The sequence below is a fragment of the Nelumbo lutea genome, chromosome 5 (genome assembly GCF_056320005.1).
Source record: "Nelumbo lutea isolate HS-2025 chromosome 5, American lotus-T2T, whole genome shotgun sequence".
NCBI classification, from domain to species: Eukaryota; Viridiplantae; Streptophyta; class Magnoliopsida; order Proteales; family Nelumbonaceae; genus Nelumbo; species Nelumbo lutea.
In genome coordinates this window covers 84,402,511-84,430,251 of record NC_142688.1, presented here as the reverse complement: position 1 = coordinate 84,430,251, position 27,741 = coordinate 84,402,511, and the positions used below count along the sequence as shown (strand labels likewise).

The following is a 27,741-nucleotide window of genomic DNA, read 5'->3' as shown; positions in this document are numbered from 1 at the left end:
GGAAGGATCAACTCAAGTGCATCCAAACACTCCATTTTGGGACCACCGCAAAGCGAGAGTCTAGAGTCGGGACCCTCATACTGTGGTTGAGACACGTGGCAGAATACACGTAGTTGGAAAGTTATATATTCAACTACCTGTTCGGCAACCACGTGTGGGAGTTAATTAGCTGTCTAAAACAAGTAGAGCAAACAGCAAAGCCAACTTAACTTAAGGACATGTTCGCCATTTCGTACGAAGGAAGGTCTTTTTTTTGGGCAGAAAAAATGATTTATCACGACAACAGTGAAACAGGTATGCACTTGTCCAGCTGCTTGTTTATTCAAAAGAAGGTCGCGTTTCTCTACTCTTCTACTATTCGAGATTTGGGCCTCTCTCTCTCTCTCTCTCTCTCTCTGTTTGCGTGTGTGAGAAGACCCTGAGGCGAGGCGTCTCCTTCGGTTTCAGGTCGACTAAACTCTAAACGGAGCTCCAATGGCGGATCCTAACCTTTCAGTGAATGGATTTCGTAAAGAAATGCTGTTCAACTCTGGAAGGAATCTCATTATTTGAAGCATAACCACAGTTCATCTCTCAGATGTTGCCCGCATTGGTGCTTCGGCTTCAGCTAAGTGGGAATTCCGATGGCCGGTAGAGAGATCTCAAGAGAAGAACGTTCTTAGATGAAGCAGTGCAGGACTTGGAAGAAGCTCCAAGGTTTGAGCCTCCTCCTTCGTAAAGGTTAGCTTATAATCTAATGGCATATTTTTCCTTTTCCCGCCACGCTTGTATTTCAGCTGTTTGGAGATCAAATAGCAGATCTGAAGCCTCCAGAAGCTGATTTTTGAGGAATGTGTGTGGATTTTGAGATAAATTTCGAGTCCGAGCTAGGGTTTAGTCAAGACTGATGAAGAAGACCTTTAAGAGGTCAGTTTTTTTGGAGAGAAATCCATTATAGAGTATAATTTATTCTCTCCGCCCGCTTCGTTCTAGGATTATTAGTTCCTTTCTTATTCATGTTTAGACTTCAGGCTACAATTCTTTTCAGCTCTGTAGCAGCCGAACAGCCGCTGCCTTTTTTTATATCCGAGGTTTTCACAGTATCTTTATTTGCCTTATGCAACGATATTCCCCCATGATGTTTTCGCTATCTTCCTTCTTGTATTCCATTTACCGTACTATTTTTCCATCTTTCATTTACGTAAATCTCTTCTTCGAGTCATTGAAGTACTTTCGCTCCTTGCAGGGACCGTCGAAAGCTGTAATGGCAGATCCGAGACTTGAATCTGGGGAGAGTTGTCGGTTGTGAGACCAACGAGGGTTAGCGTTGTGGGGTGAGGTTCTTGAGTGGAAAACTTCATTCTCTTGCATTGCTTCTTATACTGCTCTACTGTTGTCAGATTTGCAGAGGTATTCAGCTCTAATGACATGGCGGGTCTGGTTTTGAAGCCCATGAAATGTTCTTAGAGAAAATCCATCAAGTTTCTCTCTGGTGAGTGACGATTCTTAATCTCTGTACAATCTCTTCATCTTGCCGCTGGAAAACCTGGAATTGTTAATGGGTGCTTAGCATTTGGTTTTTACTAGCTTGGAATTGTCAATTTGGTTTTTACTAACATGCGCATTTGGTGCTCCTTAGCAAACGTACGCATGCGGTGCGGGTAATCCCGTTCCGTCGTTTCTCCCGTACGGTATAGCGAATCTGTTCGTTGCCTATCTGGCAAGAGAACCGTGGGTGATAGAATTTCTTACCGCTCTGTCATGGTCGAGGGCCTCGAGGCTTGAATATTGGTTTAGGTGTCAAACCTCCGGCAAATAATTTTCTATTTCCTCACATTATGGAAAATCGGAGTTTCTCCTCCCCCCCCCCTGCTAAAAACCAGTATACTTCGCTTTTCTTTTCCTTCCAAAGAATCATCTTTCGGTGTTAATTATTTTTTGTAATTAACTTTTAATTACCAAAAAGTCAATATTTAGCTTTTAATAGTTGCGTTTCTGTAAAAGGGTGATAGCTAAAAACTTGTGACCAAAACCAATCAAACGGCATCATAAAAGTGTCAAAGTTCTTCCGGTATTGAAAGGTGAAATAAAATTGCTTTATAATTTTGTTTTAGTTTTTCTTGCTTTTTTACTTTCCTTTTATTAATTTTTCTGTTGTACGAATTTTGACTCTAGTTGACTATTGCATTGAATTTTGTAACTTTATTTTTGTTTATCCATCAAAAACAATTTTTTTTTGTGTTCATTCATTAGAAAAAAAAAACAAACTTTTTTGTGTTCGGCATTAAGACCTTAAACGACCAAAATACCCTCCACGGTGTAGAGCACAGTGAAGTGAAGTTTTCATTCTAAATTCTAATATTCTATAGTAAACAAGAAGGCCTTTTTGAACCTTTGTGTTTGTTTTGGATATACCAACGGATAATGGATTTTTACCGCGATCTATATCCAAAAGCATTATAGTGCATTAGTGCTACTCAGTCCCAGGATTTTGGATATCAACTGTCAAACGAGTTTGGAGGAAGAATATAAAAACAAAAACAAAAAAATTGAATAAGCTATTTAGCTATTATGGTGAAAGAGACTGGAAAAGACGGTCCCCCATTTTGTAATAATTCCAGTGTTGCTTTTTGTATTTGTATTTTAGTGGTTTTACGTTTGTGTAATTTTAGAGTTGGCTGCTTTGTGTTATGAAATTGTTTTTGTAGTTTTTTGTGGTAAAGAAACGTTTCGGTAGTTTACAGAACAGTACCTATGTGCTTGATTTATTGAGTAGCTCTTTCAAGTAAAGGTGTTTCCTGAAGAATATCTCTTCAGGAAAAAAAAAACTCCACATATTTGGGATTTTAATAAATTTTTTCCCTTATATCCTTTTCAATTGAGATTACACATTTTCGCTTCTTGCTATTTCTTGAGAAAATAATATAAATCGTGGGTGTTCTGCTCCTCTTGAAGCATGGAAAGCCTTTTTGTTACTTCCATTGAAATAATTAATGTTCACTGTCTTTTTGAAATTTGACCAACTAATATTCCCCCTTGTTTTTTTTTTGTTAGTGTATCAGGTGAAGAACCGTTTGATCACGATCTCATAGCCAGTCTCTTTCATACATCTCTTACCGGACTCCCTATGAAGCACCCAAAGGCTCTCATTTCTTTTGCACCTTTCCTTGCCTTGTTATTCCTCCTTACCCAGGTCATTGCTGACCTGGATACTGACAAGCAAGCACTCCTCGATTTTTCTGCTGCTGTTCCCCATGGTCGGAAGCTCAATTGGAATTCTACTAGCCCAATTTGTTCAACATGGGTTGGCGTCACTTGTAGTCAGGATGGCAATCATGTGGTGATGCTTCGACTCCCAGGAGTTGGATTATCTGGCCCCATCCCAGCCAACACTCTTGGAAGACTTGACGCTCTCAAGGTCCTCAGCCTCCGATCCAACCACCTAACTAGGAATCTTCCTTCAGACATCCCTTCCCTCCCATCTCTCCAGTATCTCTTCTTACAACACAACAACTTTTCTGGTAATGTCCCAGCATCTCTCTCCCGCAAACTTAACTTAATTGATCTCTCCTTCAACTCCTTTAAGGGCAACATTCCACCTACAATTCAGAATCTGACACGCTTGACCAGGTTAAACCTACAGAATAATTCTTTCTCAGGACCCATCCCTGATCTCAACCTTCCAAGGCTTAAGCATCTGAATTTAAGTTACAACAACCTGAATGGCTCAATTCCGTCTTCCCTCCAAAAGTTCCCTAACTCTTCATTTGTAGGAAATCCTCTTTTATGTGGGCCACCTTTGAGCAGTTGCTCTTCAGTTGTTCCATCACCTTCTCCCTCGCCTTCTTCCTTGCTACCCCCACCAACAGTCCCTACTACAGAGAGAAATGGATCAAAGAAGAAACTTACTACTGGAGCTATCATTGCCATTGCCATTGGTGGTTCTGCAGTGCTGTTTCTTCTAGCTATAATTATCTTGGTTTGCTGTCTGAAGAGTAAAAATAGTGAAGGAGATGGTGCCTCAAAGGGCAAGGGCTCTAGTGGTGGAAGAAGTGAAAAGCCCAAGGAGGAGTTTGGAAGTGGAATCCAGGAGGCTGAGAAGAACAAGCTGGTATTCTTTGAAGGCTGTTCTTATAATTTTGATCTTGAGGATCTACTGAGAGCTTCAGCTGAAGTGCTAGGAAAAGGGAGTTATGGGACAGCTTACAAGGCCGTCTTGGAGGAGGGAACAACAGTGGTGGTGAAGAGATTAAAGGAAGTAGTGGTGGGGAAGAAAGAGTTTGAACAGCAGATGGAGCTTGTAGGCAGAGTTGGTCAACACCCGAATGTTGTGCCACTCCGTGCTTATTACTACTCCAAGGATGAGAAGCTCCTAGTTTATGATTACATCACAGCTGGAAGCTTGTCCACACTCTTGCATGGTACGGTCTATCTGATGCTTATATTCCTTCCTAGTCATTCTGAGTTTGCTGCTTATTTAATTAAAAGGTAGTTTCTCGACTTATTTTCTCCTGAGTCCGGATTGTCTGGAGACAAAATCATAGACAGCAGGCTGGGCAACCTATCACATGGGGCCCACGTGGGACCCATACCTTATCGGTACAGAACACTAGCATGTCCAGTCATGATAGGTTTTGCCCAGCCGGTTGTGCATGATTTTGTCTTCAGCCCATCCAGTTCCACTTTACCTTCATTAACACCAAAAGCAGGAAAAAATGTACTTAGTTTGGGAGTGGGCACCGATTTTCTTTTCGTTTCTTTTTATTTATTTATTTTTTTTTGGGGGGGGGGTGGTGTTACAGGGGACAATAGTAAAGCATACATGAATTTTCTAGTCTGATTAGGGAACTGTCTTGTACAAGGATGTCATATTGTGTTGGATAATGAAATTTTTAGTCTAAATTCTGTATCTGATGCCATTCTCAGCTGAGTTTTTGCTGTATCTGGGTAGCATGGATGTCTCGTTGTCTATAATCCTCAGAAAGTGCTAATTGAATCAGTGTTATTGAAGTGTTGACCAATCATCAACTAGTCAGTTGAGGGCCAGGCTGACTGCATAACTAACTAGTCAGTCGATACCCATGGTACAGTCGCTTAGGACAACCATAGATTAGGTTGGGTTGACTAGCTGATTCACGACTAGTCAACTAATTATTTTAAATCTTTATTTGTTTGTTTGTATCTCTAATTATTTGAAATAATATAGAATCTGTCTGCATTTTACTATTGCTTTAAAATTTAAACATTTTTATGGAATACTAAACATGATTGCGTTATGGTATACAAAATAAGAAAAAGGCATAAAATAAGAGAAGGCACTGGAGGAGCTCTTTTTCTTCCTATTAGAGTATTAGTGATGTGTTGGTTAGGAGTTGCTGCAAACAAGAAGCGCACCAAGTAGTCGAAGTTAAACTCTTTCATTGGAAATTTTGTCTTTGTTTTCAAAACAAAGACCAAACTAAATGTTCAATGTCATTCTTTCATGCATAATTGTAGTTTTTATTAACTTAGTTTATGAGATTGCATCAATATTTTATATTTAGAATATGTCTTTTTTATCGACTAGTCAGTGCCTAGGCACCAACTGGGTCACTGCATCGACTAAACAGACCTAAACAACTATTCTTTTTTTTTTGAGGAAATTTAACCGCATTTCATTAAAGAAAGAAGTACATGAGAAGATTTACAAAACAGGGGAAGATCCCCAGAAGCTTACAGAGGAGGAAGCTTGTCACTATACAAATAATCAAAACACACACCACATTTGGCTAACCCATCTGCTATATGATTTAGTTCCCTAGGAATCCAAGTTAGTCTAGAGTTTAAACAGTCCAGGCCCTAGCCTCTGCCAAATAGTGGCTCAATCTCCAAGGCCCCTCTTCCTTGTTCCTTAACCATTTTATAGTATTTGCCGAGTCACTTGCAATGATTAATTTCTGAATTCCCAATTTTTTTCACTATTCTGATTCCTGTGAAAGCAGCCATCACTTCAGCGTTCAGCCAGTCCAAATAGTGGCTCAATCTCGAAGGTCCCTCTTCTTTGTCCCTTAACCACTTTATAGTATTTGCTGAGTCATTTGCAATGATTAATTTCTGAATTCCCAAATTTTTCACTATTCTGAATCCTGTGAGAGCAACCATCACTTCAGCATTCAGCCAGTCCAATTGGGCCACTGAAAGTCCAGCAGATGTTACCCCTTTCATCCCTTACTATGCATCCAATGCCAGCTAAACCAGGATTGCCTAAAGCACTTCCATCAAAGTTTAGAGTTACCACTTCACAACTGGAAACAGCCGGATGTCTCAATTTTGCTTGCTGAGGCCTAAACAACTAGTCATCACTTCACCACATTTTTTTGGTAACACTGATTTGTATTTTGCATTTCTTCCTCCAAAAGCAAGTTAGAGAAAAAGTGCTTCCAATAAACGATCTCACCTGACACTTGATGATAGGTCCAGAATCTAATTTATATCTGCAACTTATGCACAGATTGTACACTAACAGACATAAATTTCCATGTGGTACTTGAGTTTTTTGTGCTGCTTTCTTCAGAACAAAATCAGTAGATGAAGCTTCCTTAAACTAAATTCTAAAAAGTGGTATCCCAGTTTGACTTGACTATTGGTTTAGAAAAGCCTGAACAATTTCAGAGGTTAAGATTGAGAAATTACATAGTGAAGGAGCTAAAAAAAAATCTTGACTCCCTAATACATCAATGTACACCCAAACCGTAAATAAATTACAAAACAGCCCAAAAAATAAAGTTTCTGTTCACCCCTTGCCTAGCTAAACCATCTGCCAATGAGTTTGCACTTCTCTTTACCCATGTACAACTAACTTCAATGTCCTTAGTCATCCACTTAAATTTCAGAATCACCTTGTATGATCAATTGATTAATATGCATGTCCTTGACCCTTTGTACCCCTTCAAGAGCTCCTAGTATCACCTTCTATTGATCCTACTTACTGTAGTGCTGAATTAAACATGGTTGTCTTGGTCCAACAGTCCCAACCTAACTCTCGTAGGATGGGTAATAGAGAATGTGGTCTTACACAAGGGTGTCATGGTACATGGACAAGGGGAGTGAAGGATTTAATTTGCAAAAGAAAGAGATTCAGATCTGACATATAGAAGAAAAAGAAAAAGAAAAAGAAAAAGAAGAAAGCATACTTTTGTGGAAGAGAAGGTGAAGAAAGATGGACATGCTTCAAAATAACTCAATTCAAATTCTTATTACATAATCAAATTCTATACTAGCTGGTTTACAAAATCACATATATTTATAGATTCTAACAAGAGGGATTGACCAGCCCACTATCCCTTTTCAAACAAGTTGAAAAGAAAATAGACTGTAGATTCAATTCAATCACTAATTGATACCTTAACCCCGCAAATAAAATGGCATAACTTTCCTGATGCATATCAGGTTCACAAGATTTTGGTATCAAGCAAAACGGACAAGCTTTGACCTCTGAAAAATAATCCTACAAAAAAGAGAAATAATGCCAACTTAAAATCCAAGAAAATTTTGTGAACCCCATAAAAGACATCATAAAAACTCTTCACGCTAACTTAATTGAACCTTGGTCCCAACTCCCAATTACTTGGGGTCGGTTATACAAATCCTATCCCACCATTGTGCTCTATCAAGAGCCATGTTTTCTGTCAATTGGCAAGTCCTTAAATCATATTTAGCAAACTAAATCTTCTAGACACTCTAAAACGCATTCCTAAACTGATTGATACCTTCAAAAAACCAAAAAAACTTGATATATCAGAAAGTTGCAGAAAATTATAAAGATGCCTTTCTAGATCCAAAAAACTAGGAAATTAATTATTGTTCAAACTACTGGCTCTATCAATACCTCAATCTCCTAGCAAGAGTTTACTTTAGAGATTGCTTAGATCAGACAGTCCTAGAAGAGTCTTGTGGGCCCCACAGAGAAAGACCCAAATTTTCATTGGAACCTCTTGAGCTGCAGACCTGTCCCTGTTTATCTCCCTGCCCCTCCCCCTCCTTTTTTCTTTCTTACGATTTGTGCATCAAAGTTCAGTCACTCTAAGGGAAACTGATTTATTGTATCTCTCCATTAGCACTAGGTAGACAGTAGACATTACTAGGTAACTTAACATCAAATCAAGGTTTCTAGATCAACACAATCTAGAGCATCTAGAGCATTTGCTAAGATTCTAAATCTTCCTTCCTGTCTTTATTTCTTGAAACTTGAACAAGAATGATAGCTTGGTGGCCCTGGAGGAAGCCTATGGACTTGGAGTTCAATGACTTCAATCACCAGTCAGGTAAAGCACAGGGTAGGAAAACAAATACAAAGAGGATTAGTATTGTCGATGGGCAAGGATGACATGCACAAATTAAGATGGATAATCCCAGTCTAAACTCTTTAGTGATTCTTATGTTTACTGATAGATGTTTATGCAGTTGAAGTTAGTAAAAGCAGGACAATAATTCCTGCAATAACAGGGATATCTTTACCTCTCCATCTTTATATAATCAGTTCTGCACTCCAGAGTAAAGATATCCCTGATATGCAATAACAGGGATAAACTTGTACTTTTGTTCCTGACTCATTTTGCATGCAATAACAGGAAACAGAGGCACTGGAAGAACTCCATTGGACTGGAACTCCAGAATAAAGATATCCCTAGGAACTGCAAGGGGTATTGCCCATATCCATGCTGAGGGTGGTGGAAAATTTACCCATGGAAACATAAAGTCTTCCAATGTTCTCCTCAATCAAGACCAAGACGGCTGCATCTCAGATTTTGGGCTGGTGCCCCTTATGAATTTCCCAGTCACACCATCTCGAAGTGTAGGCTATCGCGCTCCTGAGGTGATTGAAACCCGGAAACCAACTCAGAAATCTGATGTGTACAGCTTCGGTGTTCTCCTCCTTGAACTGTTGACGGGGAAACCTCCAATCCAGTCACCGGGGCATGATGATGTGGTCGATCTCCCCAGGTGGGTCCAGTCAGTTGTAAGAGAGGAATGGACGGCAGAGGTATTTGACGTTGAGTTGATGAGGTACCAAAACATTGAAGAAGAGATGGTGCAGATGCTACAGATTGCCATGGCATGTGTAGCAAAGGTGCCAGATATGCGACCCAAGATGGAGGAAGTAGTCAGGATGATTGAGGAAATCCGGCAATCTGATTCGGAGAACCGCCCTTCTTCCGAGGAAAACAAATCCAAGGATTTGAATGTGCAAACCCCATGATTAACTTTGGGGTTGTGAAGTTGAAACGTTTAAACCAAATCCATGTATCATGTATGCGTTCGCTCATGAAATGCGCCAGAATTAACTGGATTTCTTTAGGTTTTTTAGCGTTTTAAAATATTTGTTGTCATTGGATGAGGTATGAGGGTTCTCATCATTCCATCCCATCATTTGTTGTAAAGACGTTTCTTTGTTATTTGTGAATTTGATTAATCTTTAATCAATTAATGTTTCTGTGTCAAGCGCCGATTGGCTTCAAGCCTTCAAGATGTAGGGCTTTCCTTACCTGCCTTGCCTAATACGATGCATACCAGGGGTCGGGATCTGCTCCTCAGTCACACTGACCTTACAGGTACATCTTACTATGCATTGAGAACATCTTCTAAATGCATGATGGGATGCGCCTGTGAGGTCGGTGTGAGGCGCCCTTTGTGATGAGCAGATCTGGACTCTGCTTTACCAGCGAAAGGGAACTGAACAATGTGAGTCTCCCCCACCTGGAGATCAGCTACAAAAACCGATCTTATTGAGCTGTCAAGAGTCAAATACCCTCAAATTCTAATAGAAACTTATAAAGCCATAAAGGTAGTAATCATCAATACCGTACTTGAAACCTATCAGACAGTGAACATTGACCAAACGACCCCAGCCCAACGCACCGAGGTAGATGTGGTAGTACAATCATATAGCACAACTGATAGTTCATGGTTGCCAAAGAGTTCTGAGTTCACTGCATACGTTCGTCCGGGAAGATCTCACACGGATAGAAGGCCCGGAATATGCCCTATCAGCTTTAACCCTTCAAAATCAATTTCCATTTCTATGCACCGGAACTTTCTATTTATACAAATTTTATAGCCTGTTTGGCAATGTTCTGCAGGAGTGTCTCTCTCGTTCCTGGTCTCCTGTGGAACAAATACATGTTTGACAAGAAAAACGTGAAAAGCAAAGTAATCCTCAAGTGAGAACAGCACCCAAAAAACGTGTTCTTGGGGAGTGACAAATCAACACTCTTAAAGAACACACTCAAAGAACGTGCGGTATCCACATTGTCCCAGTTTATTTACAACACACATTTGCCCTTTATACGTGAGAATGGGCAATGCATCATTTCGCATTGACGACATAAACTCTCCACTCCAAGCCTTAGTCCTTGAGCAATCTTCATCATTTGCTCCTAGTGCTCTTGCTACAAACCCACTGTGCAATCTTCATTTCTTCGTTGTTGGTGCTTCTGACTTTGTATACTCTATTTTTTCATCTTAAAACTTTTTTCATGCCCTGTTTTTTTTTTTTTTCTAAACGCATCTTCCTTTGTTGCTATCTTCACGAACTCAAACTTTTTCAATGCTCTATTGTCTTTACGAACTTAATTTCTAAAAGAATAGCAACAGGTGAAAACATTGCAAAATAGGACCCTAATTGCAGTCATTTGCCCAGGGATACTCCAGTTGGTTTTTTTGGTAAAAAAGTTATAGTGGGCCCGTTGCTCACGTATGCCTATCAAAACTAGATCCATACTTCCAATGACGTTCACAAAGAGACAAGATGATGAACGCTATATGCAAAAACCAATATTCTATGATTGATTTTTGTTTAAGAGAGTTGAACGGGTACATCTCTAAAGAGGGTATTACTATTACCCTCCAAATGTGGCGACATGTCCTAATTCTCAGATTTTAATCTTAATCTTATAACTAAAATTTGTCTTTTGTCTTCCCCCCTCGCCCCGGTTTTCAAATTTCATTTTTAGTTCCCTTTGGGTTGGGGGTGGAGGTGACTTGACTGGTGAGTAGTGGTTTGTTTGGCTCCCGAGTTGTCTAGACTGGAAAACGCATTAAGGGTACACTTAAAATACTTTTAATCCTAATTTATAAAGGGGAAAAAATAGGAACAGGAACAAGAACAACATGAAGCAAAAAAGAACGAACAGGAAAGAATTTATCGTCAAAATGCCAGCAGCTACCGAGTGGATCCTGAAGCATTATTGTTAACCAAATCTGCACCACTCACGTATTTAGCAACAAAAGATATTAGTCGGAAAGGAGCCCCAATGAGTGGAGCATCTGAGAGGGGAACATCAGCCTCTTCATCAGTATACACTGCTTGCACATCCCGCTCACGAACTTCATGCTCATCCAATGGAACCTGCATAATTTCTTCAGACTCACCAGCTTCAGAAGATCCTGGCAATTCTTCGATCTGGTTGGTGCTGGCAACACTATCCATGTTATTAATAGCAGGCTTCTCTTTTATTTGAATGTTTACCATAGGTTCCATTTCGCCTGAGTCAGGCATCTTCTCACTAAATTCAGATGCATCATTAGCAATGGGGGCAGTTTCAGAAACTATTAGTGGATCAAATCCCCCAGTTGAAGAATGCCTGGTTGTAGTATCTCCATGAAGCTCACTGTATAGTTCATTCACCTAGACAAAAACATACTGCAGCTCAAATCTAAAGAATTTTAAGTATAGATTTCACCATGCACAAGCAAAAAGCTGAATTATTGCTTATTGCTTAACTCAAACTCCAGTTTGGTTTTACATAACAGTAAACGCATTATGATCAAGCAATAATCTGAGCTTTACTGGTATATTTTGGATACGTTATGGTCAGGAAATAATCTATGAGCACAGTTCTAAATTACAGATCAAAGTGAATTCCTTGTGTAAAACTTTTAATGTTTTTGTTGCTTTCCTTTTGTAGAATTATGAGAATTTGACTAAAGTGATCATAACTTCAATTGAGCTCACACTTTCATTTTAGGCTTCTTTAGGCTCAGTTTGGAAGGAGTACAAATACATACAAAATAATATAAAATGTAAGGCTTTGTATTCTACAAATTTGTATTTGTACTCCTTCCAAATTGAGTCTTAGAAGCAAACCAACACTGCCAATGGATTGGAGTGCAGATCAGATCCAAATTCAGTTTAATTAAAGCCCAACTTAGATCCTAAAACATAGGTCCTATAACATCGAATACAAGTTACCAGTAAAATTGGTTTGAGCATCATGTTTCAACTAAGCAGTTACAGGTTCAAAGCCCATATATCAAGATATAGAAATTTTACCTGATCATTTTAAGGATGTGGAATATATAGATATAGCAAACATGTAATTACAACTACCTTTGATGATTTTGGCCAATTCTGTTTAAATCTTTTGAAACAAATAAAAACTGCGACTTTCCATTATTTGTTCCAAAAGATGTTTTGATTTTTTTATCAACCATTAAACATATCTTTTCTAAAATGCCCCAAAACCTAGCACTTCTTTCTCATTTTGTTCTTTTTTGTATATAAATATTTTATGCATTTTAAAAATGCAATCAAGAATTACTGATTTTTTATATAGTTTCCTAAGACTTTTTTTGAAGAAAAAATAGTCATCTTGATATTTTTACAAAAGATGCATTTAGAATTTTCTAAAATGTATACCAAAAAAGTTCAGCAAATAGTCAGAAAAACATAACAAAATATACAACTAAAAGTTCATCAAATGTATACCACTCTCTCATGTTTGTTTTATGAGACACATGGAAATGGGAAAGGAAAATAGTGGGATCCCCTTTCTCAAAAGTTGGGATTCGGGTCTCACTGTGGTCAAGATATAGATATTTTACCTATGTTGGCCTTCCAACCGTTTATAAATTTTACTTTTAGCCCAAGTGGTATTTGCCTATCACGTAAGACTCCAAATGCATCCCTCCATTTTTCCCATCCTGCTCTTTTTTCGTTTTTGGCTTTAATGATCCTGTTCTAATTCTATGGGCAACATCCTCCTCAATTGGGAATGGCAATAGAGCGGGGCAGGGACGGGGAGCCACTCCCCATCCCTGTCCCCGTGAAAATCCCCAGCTCCGTCCCCACAAGTGGGGACAAGGTTATCCCCATCCCCACAGTGGTCCCTACTCCCCATGATTTTTTATAACATCAACCATTTTGTTTTTGTTTTTATTTTATTTAAAAATTAAAAATAAAATAGTTAAAATTTATAGTCTTATAGAAAAGGTTCAAATATATTCAAACATATTCAACCATATTTTTAAAAATATTAATATATACATACATGCATACATATATAGACGTATAAATACATATATACATATATATTAGTGGGGATTCCCACAAGGCGGGGATCAGGGTCACCGCAGGGTGGGGAGTGCTCTCCCTGTCGCCACCCTGTCCCTACCAATGGGGATGAAAGTTTTCCTATCCCTGTCCCCACGGGAGAAAATCATCCCCATCCCCACCCCATTCGGGGCAGTCCCCACGGGAAACAAGGAAATGGGGAAAATTGCCATCCCTATCCTCAACCCCCCCTTGCTATGTTTTTTTTTATTTTTTTTAACTGTAAATTATAGTAATGTATTAGATATTCAAAAAATACAAAGAGAACCCCTGTACATTGAGACATTGTACATCATGGATATAAAACCAACCATGTAGATCAAGCCAACTCTACCAAATATTTGTGTACAAAAAGATTTTCCAAGACAAAAAAAGAAGAGCAGTTTCTTTGAATAATCTATGGTTTGCCAACCATGAAAATAGCACTCTCATTATCCTCTTCATTGCCTCTTCAACTGAGCCTTGCTTTCCTTCAATATTCTAGCATTTCTTCCCCCCACAACCCAAAATACTGCCACGGGTATGATGCTCTAAGCCACTCTTTCATTCTTACTTAAACTTTTCAAATCCCAGCCTCCAAGAAAAGGCATTATGTCCTCCAGAAAGCACATCTCAACTACAAACAGATTCATCATTTTTGTTCAGATTCTGTAAGAGAAATCACAGTGGATCAAGAAATGGCTGACTGTTTTCTTATTTCTGTTACATGATCCACACCAAAATCCTCAACCTGTATACTCCCCTCTTGCCAAGAAATCTCTAGTCAAAATTTTATTCAGAGATGAAGACCAAACAAATAATGCCACTTTGGATGGAAGTCTTGATCCAAATTTTTGAGCTTCAAAATTCAGAAGCTTCCCCTCCTATTAAAAATAAAGACCATTAGCCAATGTTTGTCCCAGTTAATTAGGGTCTCGGGTGGGGTGGACTGGAGGTAGTCCTAACCTTTTTTTTTTGGGGGCACAAAGTGGCCACTCTCAGACTCAAACTCACGTTCTCACACTTGACAGCACAATATTTTATCATTACCCTCCTGTCAACCAGTTCTAAAAAAAATTCACTGTGAATTTCCCTGATTTTTCCCAAGTCCAAACGCTCCTATCAATCCTTTCCCTCCTCATAGCTGGCATATATAGTTTCTGCAGTAACTTAATAAAAGATGCCATTTCCCAGTCATTTAAGATTTTGCGAAACTGAAGATTCCACACCCTCTCTGTGTCTGTCACTGTTCTCAATTTCCAAGTCAGCAACTGCTGCATCCTTGTTTTGAAATATTTCAACAAATTTGGGTGAATTTCCATGAGGGGCCTTCCATCACACCAGACACCCAAAAAAGAACCCTTTCACCATTCCCCACCTCATATTTTATATCCTTCATGAATTGCTGATGGCTTTTTGAATCCCCCTCCACATTGAACATCCATATGTTGAATTGATTGCACCTGCTTCCCAGCTAGACCTGCTCATGGGCCGGGTAGCCCGACAGCCCGGCCCAGCCCACTCCCTAGTAAGGCTTGGACATGTTCTTAAGCCCGCGGGCTTGACCTTGGACCAAAACACCAAGCCCGATTGTTTTTTCGGGCTGGACTCGGGATTTGTCAAAAAAGTCTGGCCCGGACCAACTATTTTATACAGTATAAATATATAATATTTATTATAATATATATTAACATACCTACTCCACCTTGTTTCTTACCCATGCAAACTCTTCTAACTAACCAAGTGGCACTTAGCTTCATCCTTCCATCCTCTCCACAAAAAATCCCGCATTTTAGTCTCTAACATTGCATCCATCCTTGCTGGGATTGGGAACAAAGATAGCTAATACATTGGGAGGGATGACAACACACTCTTAATGAGTGCAATCTGACCCCTTCCTGTTCACCCTTTCCAACATTGGTTCCCATATAGATTTTGAATTACACTTGGCTCCCAATGGCATTCCCAAATATTTTATTGGAAGTTTAACCACCTTGCATCCCCATTCATCAGCCCACTCCTCCAACAACAGCCTTAATGTTCCACAGCTCTCTTGTGGGGCATCACAAAATAAGAGTATCATAAGCAAACTGCAAAAGAACCACCTCTATCTCACCCTCTCCCATCTTGAAATCTTCAATTAGGCCCCCAAAGCAAGCTCTTTTCACCATTCTGTTAAGTGCCTCAGTTATGCAAATGAAAAAAACGAGTGACAAGGGATCACTTTGTCTAATGCCCCTACAACTTTTTTAAACTTCCCACAAGAAATTCCAATTTTTTTTTAATGATCAGCCACACTTTGATCCAATTTCTCCACCTTGTTCCAAAATTCATTCTTCTTAACATATATTCCAAGAACTTCCAGCTTGCATGATCATAGGCCTTTTCCATATCAGCTTTGCAAAGCAAACCTGCAACCCTACTTCCTTTCCTTGAGTGTATAACTTCATTTGCCACCAGCACTCTCCCTATAAAGGCTCCTTGGGACTCAAAAATTAAAGATTCCATCACCTTCCTATCCTCCTAGCCAATAAATTAACAATTATTTTGTGCACACTCCCCATGAGATTGATAGGCCCAAAATCAGCTAATTTTACTGCCCCCTTTTCTCTTGGAACCTACGTGATGAAAGTGTGATTTAGACTTCTTTCTAGAGCTCCCTGGTTATGAATTATTGAATCAAGGTAATAGAAGGTGTCACATTGAGTTATCTCTTACCATCCAATCCCAAGTATACCCCAATTTGCGCTCATGTTATTATTAAATTTACATTGCATACATTTTGTTTCTAAGTAATTGTCCATAAACTTAATTTTGTATTTAATCCTTTGTTAGTTTCATCAATTAATGCAATGTCATGAGCAAAAAAGAAACACCATTAGACCTCTTGTATATGTTTGGTCAATTCATCCACGACTAGTGCAAATAAATAAGGACCAAGTGCTGAACCTTGGTGAAGACCTATCACAACTATAAAATCTGGTCTCTCCCATAGGTGTTCTAACATTGGTTGTTGCACCATACATATCCTTAATAAGACCTGCATACCTATTTGGAACTCTAATTTAAAAGATAATGATTTAATTGATTAACCACTGTATAATCACATCTCACTCAGACAACAAAGTTACAATTCCCAAAGAACAACACATACTGAAAAGACACCTGTCTATGATTGCCATAGACAGGTGGTAATATTACCTTTTCAACAAGCTCAGCATTTTCTATGATCAATTTGTCTACTAATGCACGCGCTCCTTCCATCTGAGTGTTGAGATCCTGATTCGCTGATGCATGCTGCAACAGTTTGTGAAAACTTATCAGAAAATATCAATTTCTAAAGGTCCTCTATAAGTGCTAGTTCCAAATCAATTTTCTTGAACAAATCGTAGAGATAAAGCCTCCTCATCAGCTTTTATTATCTCTTTTCTTCCTGTGTGTGTGTGTTAGGGGAGGTGTTTAAGTGTTGTTATTATCTCTTCTCTTTTGGAAAGTAAGGTAGTATAGAATCAACTCGTTACCATCTTCACCAAATAAAAGAAAAATGAAAGAGGGGTTTCTAAGGAAACCTTAATCGACACAAGATTTTTTCTTTATGATAAAGGAAATTTCAGTCTAATTGCCAAGATGTCAATTCATTTCTTATAATCATTTACATATTCAAAAAGGGCCATACCAATTACCAAATGTTTATCTTGGCTATCCAGAGTATTAGGATAGGCAGAGTGGATATGGACCCATCTTCTGCTCTAAGGCTTTTTTTGTTTTTGATCAGCTCCTCTGCTCTAAGGCTTGAACTTGTGTTCTCACTCTTGTCAACTGAGATATTACCATTGTAAGTTTGTAACAAGCAATGGCCCCTAATCATTCAAATGTTTTTGTTCCCAATTAATTTAAATTAGTTAATACTGCATTCCCAAATATAGAATCATTTAACAATGGATATTGCACTGAATGGAGCAGAATAGCAGACTTTGGGACTAGGCTTTGTTAGGTTGGGTGAGGCATGTACCAAATATTTTTTCCCCTTGATCATTAGTTTAGTTATTACTCTTCTCCCTTCTCTAATCAATAATTATTGTAGAGGTTTTCCTCTAGTTGATTTGATTTAAGGGACACCTATCCTTTCTAATTCTGCCTTTATCGTGGATGGCAGTGCTTGGCAAATTCTTCACCATGGATAAGCTAGTTAACTTTAAGTAAGGATATCTATAAACTCTCCATTTTTCTCTTTCTTTTATCTTCTTTTATTAGCAAGTCTTTAAGTGATGCCAGAAAGGAAACATTATGCAAAGTGGCTTCCGAGGCACAAACTCCAAGCCAATCTTTGTTCAAGTTGTAAAATGTTCAAGAGCTTTGAAGATGTCTCTGATGGTGCTTTCACTGAAAAATGAAAGAATAGAGAAGAAGGAAAATGAGAGAAGACAAAAAAAAAAGTAATAACTAGCATAATTTCACTGCTATATTCCAAATCTCTGGTTACAGTCTAACTAACCAAGAGAAGAGTGAAACCTCACCACCTGGAGAAAGAAGAATCTTTCTTTTCCAAAGAAAATAAGTTGTTTAGACCAAATCACAAACTTTCATTAATTTGAAAAGGAATACATGAGTATTCATAGGCAGTAAAAGTTTCCTTTCAAAGGAAATTCCCTACTAAAAGACAAAGGTGCAAAATATCCCCCATCTTTGGAACATTCCCTTTGTAGACTCTTCATTAGTGACTCGTTATAGTAGCTTCAACTTTGTGCCATGAATTTAGGGCCAGACCTTGGATAGCGGGCTTATAAAATTTTATATTTGTCTGTTGTGCATTTTTATAACAAGAGTATTTTGGTCATTTTACTTGTTAACTATGGAGTCTGGCCTAAGGGTTAATTTTTTAGTTGTAAAAAGTTTCATTGTCATTATTGATGTACGCCAAACCCTACCAAATTCAGCCACCCTCTACATTATTTATTCAAACCCTACATAAAAAATTTCAATGAAAATTTTCAATCCTAGAACTGTTTTACTCATTTTGAAATTTCATCATTTTGGAACAAATCTACAATTCTTGCAGCTAAGCCCCAAGACCCTTCTTAACCTTACCAATCTCTACTTTTAGTCACAAAAATTGTCCCGATACTCTATTATAACTTCATAATCTCACATTTGGTTTTTTTTTTTTTTTTGAGAAAATTTAACCAGAATTCATTAAATGAAGAGGAGGTACATGAGAAGATGTACAAAGCAGGGGAAGAACCCCTACAAATTACAAAGGAGGAAGCTTGTCGCTATACAAATGCTCCAAATACATACCACATTTGGCTAAACCATCTGCAGTATGATTGTGTTCCCTAGGAATCCAAACTAAATTTACATTTAAACAGTCCAAAGAATCCCTAGCCTCTGTCGGATAGTGACTCAACCTCCAAGGCCCCCCTTCTTTGTCTCTTAACCATTTTATAGTATTTGCTGAATCACCTGCAATGTTTAAATTCTGGATTCCCAAATTTTGTATTATCCTGATTCCTGTGAGAGCAGCCATCACTTCAGCCTTTGTAGAATCAGCCAAACCAATTGGACCGCTAAAAGTCCAACATATATTGCCCCTTTCGTCCCTTACTGTACCTCCAATACCAGCTAATCCAGGGTTACCCAAGGCACTTCCGTCGAAGTTAAAGGTCATCACTCCTTCACTAATGGGGTCGGGATGCCTCAAGGATGTTTGATGGGGATGAGGGAGAAACAGAAAGGGGTAAGCATCTCTATTAAGATCATTGACTGAAAGTCCTTTGAACAGATCTGAGTTCACCGTCCAAAGGTTGCAAAGGTAAGTAATATATGAAATTAATTCCTCCAGGGTTCTGAATTTATTGTCAAAGAGGCGATGTTTCTTTCGTCCCAAACACCCCACAACACTGCATGTAGCACTGATTGCCAAAAAACTTTACCCCTTTTACTTAACTCTGTTCCTTGCCATTGATGCAAAGTGTACATAATGTGCTTTGGTATAACCCAGCTATAACCGGCCATTTTCAAGAAATGGAACCAGATCTTTTGAGTGAATTTGCAGTGAAGAAAAATGTGATCTGTTGATTCACCTTCACTCAAGCATAGAATACAAACATGAAGAGAGATGGACAGTCTTCCCAAATACTTTTTTTGCAAGAGATCACAAGTATTTAATTTTTGGAGACAAGCTTCCCAAACAAAGAAACAAACTCTTGAAGGGATGTGGCTACACCAGATCTTCTTACAAGAAAAGGAGGGATGCTGTTTATCAGCAATCAAAGCCCTGAACATAGACTTAGAAGAGAATTCGCCAGCAGGGTGCAGGGTCCAGATTCGGGTGTCAGAATAGGAGGGGGAGATGTAGGCTTATTTAAGGGTCTGAATTAGGTCTATTAATTCAGAAATCTCCGAATCCCTTAGGGGTCTTCTGAGATGGAGGTTTAGGGTGTTCTTGGCAGTTTGGTCTGTAAGGCAGGAAGAAATAGTGGCTTCTTGATCAAGGGTAAGGTTATAAAGCCTAGGGAAAGAGGCTTCAAGGGTAGTTTCCCCCCACCATAAATCTTTCCAGAATTTTATTTTAAAACCATTTCCCACTTCATACCTTATAAAGGAAAGAAAGAAGTGTGAATGGAGATCATAGTTGTCAAGGCGACGCCTAGGCGACCAGGCAGTATTCCATGGTCGCTTCGCCCAAACGCCCCGGATTTTGTATACTAGGTGCCCGCCCAAAGACTTAAGTGGGCGCCTAGGCGACTAGGCGGGTGCCTACATACATCTAATAGTTTTTTTTATTTGTTATTTTTATATTTTATTAGATGTTTTATTCTTTTAAAATAAAACCGGTTACATGCTATCATTTTATTATTAAGACAACAATACAAAGCCTTTTTCTTTTATTTATGCATAACATAAAGGTTTTTTCATTCGACTTGAGAGGGAGGAGAACCGAAGACTTCATGCCCCAACCCAACTCCATCGCACCTCAGCTTCAGCAGGTAAGTTCTTTTGCTTCTTCCAGCCCAGCTTCAGTCATTTTTTGCTTTTTTTTTTTCGAAAAAATAGGGGCTCCACCCAATACTCCATAGCTCCACAGCTTCTTCTTCTTCTTCTTCTTTCTTCCAGCCCAGCTTCAGTCATTTTTTGCTTTTTTTTCGAAAAAACAGGGGCTCCGCCCTATACTCCTCCCTTCCTCCACAGCTCCACTCATTCTTCTTCCGCACCTGGATGTTCTCAGTCACTAGTCCTAGTCTCGGTCCCTTTTTTTTTGGAAAAAACAGGGGCTCCGCCCCTGACTGTTATCAGTCGATAGTCTCAGTCCTTTTTTTTTTTCTTGAAAAAAATAGGGGCCTATACTCCTCCCTGCCCCTAATCCCCTATACTTCTTCTTCTGCCCCTATACTCCTCTCCTCCCTTCCTAGTTCCTACACTTTTTTTTTTCAGTTAATAGTCAGTGTACATGCTTGCTAGTTAGTGTAGAGTTAGTGTACATGCTTGCTAGTTATATGAAATTTATACCCATTTGAATGATTTATAGAGTTAATAGTTAGTGTACATGCATGCCAGTTAGCACACAAAACCAATAAAATAGCTTAGAAAAGCATAAATGAAGTAAAAACTCAAGAAAATTAACATTTTAAAATTCCAACGCCTAGGCACCCTGTGGTCGCCTAGCCCCGCCTTGGCACCTTGAAAACTATGATGGAGATGATAACTTTCCAAGGATTTGTGGACTTTATCCTGTTCAAATGAAAATTGCTATCCCACTCATTTGCATTTGATCCATATTTGCTTGAGATGACAGCTGTCCAATGAGCACTGGGTTGTTTAGGGAACCTCCATAGCCATTTGCCTAAGAGAGAAGAATTTTTCTCTTGTAAGTGTCTAATTCCCAAACCTCCTTCCTCTTTAGGCTTGCATGCTTGTTTCCAACTAAGTGGCTTCTCTTTTCCCCACCTCCTTCCCAAAGAAAGTTCCTTTGGAGCTTCTCAATCTGATTTCTGACTTTGGTTGGAATCTGGAAGACTAAAAGGAAGGAGACTGGCAGATTTTCTAAAGAGGCCTTCAAGAGAGTAAGCGTACCCCCTCTTGAGAGATAACACTTCTTCCAAGTTGATAGTTTCTTCTCACATTACTCCACCACTGGTCTCCAAAAGTTGAGAGATTTTGGATTTCCTCCAAGAGCCATCCCAAGATAGGAAATAGGAAGATTCTCCTCTTTGCACCCCAACAAAGATTTGAAATTTTCTAGAAGTTTCACTTCCACTGAGTTAAGAGCTACTATGCGACTTTTGCAAAAGTTAACCCTCAAACCAGTGATAAGTTTGAAACATTCAATTATCCTTTTAGTGTTTGTGATGTTGGTTATGGAGGCGTCCAAGAACAAAATTATGTCATCAGCAAATTGTAAATGTGAAATGTGAATCTTGTCCCGTCCCACTTCGAATCCTTTCACCAAGTTAAGAAGAATAGACTTATCAAATAGATAGTTAAAGATGTCCATCACCAAAGTGAATAGAAAGGGGGAAAGATGGCAACCTTGTTTGAGACCCCTACCAGCCTTGAAGTAACCTTTCGCTTCACCATTTATCAATATTGAAAACCAAGGAAAACCAATACAACGTTTAATCCACCTAATCCATTTTCTACTAAAGCCTCTCAGCTTAAAGCACTCTAAAATACAGTCCCAATCCACTTTATCGTACGCCTTTTCCAGATATAATTTCACAAGGACCCCCAGGTTCCCAAAAAATTTTGTCTTCCACACACTCGTTTGCAATTAGAATGTTGTCCACAATTTGCCTCCCTTTTACAAAAGCAAATTGGTTTGGGGAAATTAGGTCTTCTAGGACTTCTTTAAGTCTGTTGGCCAGAACCTTCGCCAAAATTTTATAGATGCTCCCTATCAGACTTATTGGTCTAAAATCTTTAACTTCCAAGACTCCCCCTTCTTTGGGATGAGGCAAAGAAAGGTTGAATTTAGGCCTTTGTTAACAATGGCAGAAGAGTGGAAATCCCTGAAAAAATCCATAAGATCTGACTTTGCTATTTCCCAACACTTCTGGAATAAAAAAATAGGGAAACCATCCGGTCCTGGAGACCTATCTGCATCCATGCTGAAGACAGTCATTTTAACTTCTTCCTCATCAAAGCTTCTTTCCAACCAATCCCTCTTTTCAGCTGATAGAGTTGTGCCTTCCCATCTGTTCAATGTGAACCGGTTAGTAAAGATTTTTGAAGAAGGAAAGGAAGGCTTCCATAATTTCCTCAGGATTCTCCGCTTCCCTCTAGTTCAGTTTCAGCTTAGAGGTAAAATTCTTCCTACTGCTTCCCGAAGCAGGAGTGTGAAAAAATCTGGAGTTATTGTCTCCTTCTTTCAACCATCTCACTCTTGATCTTTGTCTCTAGTAAATTTCTTCCCTTCTGACTAGTTGTTCCCATTCCTTTCTCAAATGTGCTCTTCTACTTCTGTCTAAAGCATTAAGGGTCCCATTTTGCTCTCTACTATCCAACTCCTCTAATTCCGTGAGGATTCTTTTCTTCTCTTCTTCAATAGCTTTGAATTCCTCTCTACCCTAAGCTTTAAGCACATGCCTGGTGCGTCTAGGCATGCACCTAATTCACCTTGCACCTCAGCTCAAGCATGCGCCTTTATAAAATTCTGTGCCTTTTGCTAATGTTGCTCATTCACTCATTCCAATAAAATATCTTCTTAAAAGGAAATTAAAGTTATAAAATCATTATTTTTTATGTGAGAAATAAGAATTTAAGACCTTAACATGGACTTGTTTGGGCTTGCCTTGAGGGGTGTGGTACAAAGGCGACTCGTAGAATCAAGAATGCAATATGCTTTACATCACATTAGCTACTTGAAAAAATGCAATTGAAAAAAAAAAAAAAGAGATTGTGGGTTTTACATGCTTGAAAATGCTTTATATGTTTGCTTTTATTTTTTAAATTTTCATTTGAATATGCTTTACATGTTATTTTATGCATTTTAATTTTAGATAATAGGTTTTTTAAAACATTTATTTTAAAATTTAAGTTTATATTTTTTATTAATATTATGTTTAATATTTTTTGAATGTTTGGCATTTTTTTAATTTTCTGACATTTTTATTTTTTAGCTTTTTTTTTTGTATTTTTGCACCTTGCTTCAAAAAGGCATGCCTTACCTTGCGCCTCAAGCGCAAATTGGCCCTTGCTCTTTTAAAACACTAGTCATCCCACAATATTTGGTTAAGCATTACGTGTTTAGCTTTGGCTTTGTGTGCGTATATGAGTGATATATATTCTTATTTATGGATAAGGAGTCATGACAAGAGGGGGGGTTCTTATGTAATCTACTTAATAGAACAGTGTACCACATCCAACATGAATCAACTGAACAAATGCCATCCCTTAGGGGCTCTTTTTGAATCATTAACATAAACATAAAAGCCATAATCTGCTGTAAATCTTTGGTTTCAGAAAGGAAATTGGATAGCCCAGCAAAATTTGAAAAGAAATGGAATTTGGATCATGGACTTTATGGTGTTAAGAAATGTTGGGGATAAATTGAGCCCATATTATTGAGCTTAGAGATGTGAAGCTTGAGTTGGGAATAGGTAATGGAAAGGATAGAGAAACACTTGGCGGCGTGGAGAAGAAATTATATCTCATTGGGGGGGGGGGGGGGGGGGAATAACCCTAATGAGGGAAATTGAAAAAATCATGAGGGATTTTCTCTGGGAGCTAGGGGGAAAAAAAGAATGATCATTTGGTTAGATGGGAAAAGGTGAGGAAATTGAAAGGGGGTTTGGAATAGGTAATGTTAGACTGAAGAATCAGGCTTTGCTTAGCAAATGGCTTTAGAGGTTTCCAAATGAAAATGAGAAATTATGGCACAAAGTGGTTGCAAGCATTCATGGCATGTAGAGCAACGGATGGGATGTTGGATGTCTCCATAGGGCTAACTTGGCTGCTCCCTGGAAGGGCATCCATGATGTTCTCCCTACATTCCTAAACTTTATCAGGTATTTGTCTTTTGGTAACAAGATCAGATTCTAGGAGGATTTGAGGATTGGGGATACTCCTTTAGGGGAGAAATTTCCTTCTCTTTGTGATCTGTCCAGGTTCAAGGGTAAGCCTATTTCCGATTTCCTAAGCCATCCTTCTCACCTTCCAGGGTTGAATTGGAACTTTGGATTTAATAGGAATCTTAGAGAGTCTGAACTTCTTGCAGTATCCGAGTTGTTAGGATTGTTGAAATCAGTTTTCTTGGGGGGAAGGTGGGTCAAATTCTAGAATTTAGGGTCCTAATTATGATGGATCTTTTTCTTGAAAATCCTTTCTACATTCGATAGTTGCCACACAATCTTCTCTTCATTTTCCAGTCAAATAAATTTGGTGCCCTCCTATTCCCCCTAAAATCAGTGTTTTTTGTTGGGAAGCTTTTCCTGGTTGTATTAATAGCTTTGATGTACTTCAAAGGAAAAGACCAAATTGGTGCTTGTCCCCTAATTAGTGTGTCTTGTGTAAGTTGAGTGGTGAGACTGTTTCCCACCTTCTTATATCTTGCCCTTTTGTCAGTTTTATTTGGAATTGGTTTACGTCCCTTTTTGGGTGCAGGTGGTATTCACCTGACAGGGTGGAAGGTTTATTCAACCCTAATGGTATCAGTGGTAAGACAAGGAGGGGAAGGATTCTTTGGAGGTGCACTAGAGCAGCAATACTTTGGACCATTTGGGAGGAAAGAAATGATAGAATATTTGAAAGTAAGGAAAAATGCAAGGAATCTTTAGTTGAAATAATAATATTGATGGTGGCACATTGGGTGAAAAGCTTAAAGATGTTTTCAGATTTTAAAGTCAAAGACTTTTTCAGGGTTTGGGGACTTATTGCTGCTTCATCATCTATGAGATGACAGTTTTGTGAGACCTGGTCCCCTCCAACAAATGGTTGGAAGAAGTTGAACTTTGATGGGAGTTGTGTGGGTAACCCAGGCCCTTCAGGTATTAGGGGAGCATTAGAGATGAAAATGGTTCCATTATTGCTCTGTTCTCTGGTCTTGTGGAGGAGGGTGACGGCAAGGGAAGAGTTTCTGGCTGCAGTATATGGGATTGAGAAGGCTAAAGAGTTGGGGATTAATAGACTGATCATCGAGGGAGACTCAAAAACTGTGATAAAATGGTTGCAGAAAGGGGAAGGAGTGACATGGCAGTTGAAGAATGATTTCAGAAGATTTAAATGGATGTCAAGGAATATGTCAATTCAGGTGGGTTGGGTTAAAAGATTGCCCAACAGTTTGGCAGATAGCTTAGCAAAGCAAGGGATTCAAAGAACATATATGTTTTGGGCACACTGTCCTGGGTCAGCTTCTATGCTGATTTCTTTTGCAACTTCTTGTTGTATCCTAAAGCATCTTAATTAATGAAAATTTTTCAGTTATCGATAAAAAAAAAGATATGTGAAGCCTGAGTTTTTTTAGCAAGATTGTTATCTTCTTTAGCACCATACTGGATGATGAACATAAAGATGAGTTAAAAGAATCATATTCACAAGTTGCAGTTGAACAGGTGGAATTAAGTTGAGGTTCAAGGAACTTCAGGAATATATGCAAACTTGGAGATATTATATTTAGTGTGTTCAGCAATACCAAAAAAAAATAAAAAAACCGACTGAAACTGAGTAATCTTGGTTTGATTATTCAGGGAACACTGGATCAAGTTAGACATTATCTCAGAACAAAAACACTCCCTGACGTGGCCCTGATATTAGTCCTTTTCATATATTCCAATACAAAAGAGAAAAATAGGTGGGGTTGGTTTGGTGGCTGAGTCAAGGATTAATATCCCAAGCAATACACCCAAAGCACTTCATGTTCACTTATTACACATGTGAAGAAAAAGAATTAAAACCCATTAAATGCAACTGTTTAGAAGATAAAATATACCTCTAGCATTCTAAGGACAGTAGCTAGAAGGGTTGAGGCAACAAACCTTCATCATCTCTTTTGTTGAGGATGCAGAAAGGGAAGTCTCCATCTCCAGGTGCTGAATCTCTGATTGTAAAATAGATATTTTTTCCATCAACTGTCGGTTTTCTTGTAAGAGACTGATCCTAGATTCTTCCAACTCCTTCACCTGCCAAGCTTTGTTTTTAATATTCTATCAGAAACATAACAAGTATAGAGGCTTCAGAGTAAGAAAATTATGATCATTTGTTTTATCCATAACAAAATTTTATTAATGATGAAAAGGCATGAAAGATGCCAATTGTGATGGTGGAGTGGTAAATTGTATTGATAGTAGCAGTGCCTTAATATTTTAAGCACTTAATATGCCACTGTAGTTATGAATGTGGACTGACTCAAGGAAGATTAAGCAGAAACCAACTACCTTTCACATCAGTTTTCTCCTTTCCTCTCACTAAGACGGTAAACAAACTCCTAGAGAACATGGATTTCTGGAAGAAAGAATGAATCCCAAAAAATATAAAACTTTTGCTATATCTGGGGTATTTGATGGGAGAGAAACAGAAAAATAATTAAGAATTAAGGGAGGCAACCTCCAAGAATTGGCAAATGCATATGTTCTTTCAATGTGGATTGGGTATTGATTCTGAAGGACTTTAAAGGTATAAGAAAGATTGATGCCAAAAATAATAATGGAGGAAGTTTTTACATTATTGATGACCAATGAAAACAGAAGTTGTCTTCATTGCGTGATAAAGGAATTGATTGATTAAACATTCATTGATTCATTGTTCCATCACATATGAGGTTTGAATCCACTTTTTGAAGCTCTTCAGTCACTTATGGGCACTCTTAGAAAACCTCCAAAACATAAATGCATAACCCCTTTATGGAAAGTGGCTGGCTTCAGTTCCATAGGGGACATTCTGTGGAATCTGTTCCCAATTTCCCATATGCTTTACAGAGAGAAAACAGAAAAATCTTGGAGTCCAAGGGATCTTAGACAAGAGAAATTATTAACAAAATAGAAAGGACTCTTATTTGATTGGTTGGAATTCTAAAGCAATTTGATAGGCACAAACCTCTCCCTCATTCCTCATTAACAAAATTTCATTCACCATTTATAAAAAAACTAGCTATCTTTTCTATCTTTAATACTTCTTATGCATTTCATTTATACTTTATTTGATTGTTGACCTCTAAGAATTCATATCTTATTACTTGTAACAGTTTCATTTTTCTTTATATATTTATTTATTTTTTCATCAGCAGCTTCACTTTTCTTTATTGAAAATTTTCCCTGTTGGCTACCAAGAAAATACATGAAAATTCTTTCAATAAGTGAATAAACTTTTATTAGAATACTTCAAAATATCATCAGTACAAAATGCCAAGGAGATGTGAGGTGCACCCTCACCCAAACAATACAATCAATAAAATTTTGGAGGTGTGCAGAGGTGACAGTAAA

The 27,741-nt window shown here is 38.4% G+C and overlaps 2 protein-coding genes across 20 annotated transcripts in view; one reads left to right on the top strand and one right to left on the bottom strand.

Moving 5' to 3' along the window:
• The first annotated feature begins 239 nt into the window (after positions 1-239).
• On the top strand, positions 240-9,441 carry LOC148853206 (putative inactive receptor kinase At5g58300). 14 transcript variants are annotated; one of them, XM_088944666.1, is made up of 6 exons: positions 299-720; positions 799-906; positions 1,226-1,299; positions 1,380-1,471; positions 3,034-4,400; positions 8,589-9,441. In XM_088944666.1, exons 4-6 carry the CDS (start codon positions 1,437-1,439, stop codon positions 9,215-9,217), a joined length of 2,031 nt encoding a protein of 676 aa, XP_088800792.1. In that variant the 5' UTR covers positions 299-720; positions 799-906; positions 1,226-1,299; positions 1,380-1,436; the 3' UTR covers positions 9,218-9,441. The 14 variants fall into 14 exon arrangements, with proteins under 14 accessions (XP_088800787.1, XP_088800784.1, XP_088800792.1 ...); XM_088944662.1 differs by having other exon boundaries at positions 305-720; positions 1,226-1,313; XM_088944664.1 differs by having other exon boundaries at positions 357-696; positions 1,226-1,313.
• Positions 9,442-11,072: 1,631 nt separating this feature from the next.
• The window catches only part of LOC148853205 (uncharacterized), a 46,513-nt gene continuing 29,844 nt past the window's right edge, over positions 11,073-27,741 (bottom strand). For all 6 annotated transcript variants that reach the window (XM_088943268.1, XM_088943270.1, XM_088943273.1 and 3 more), the window contains 3 exons: positions 26,299-26,442; positions 16,529-16,624; positions 11,073-11,644 (listed from right to left, as the gene is read on the bottom strand). In XM_088943268.1, coding sequence (XP_088799394.1) covers positions 11,180-11,644; positions 16,529-16,624; positions 26,299-26,442 — 705 coding nt within the window. In that variant the 3' untranslated portion in view covers positions 11,073-11,179. The remainder of the gene's footprint in view (positions 11,645-16,528; positions 16,625-26,298; positions 26,443-27,741) is intronic.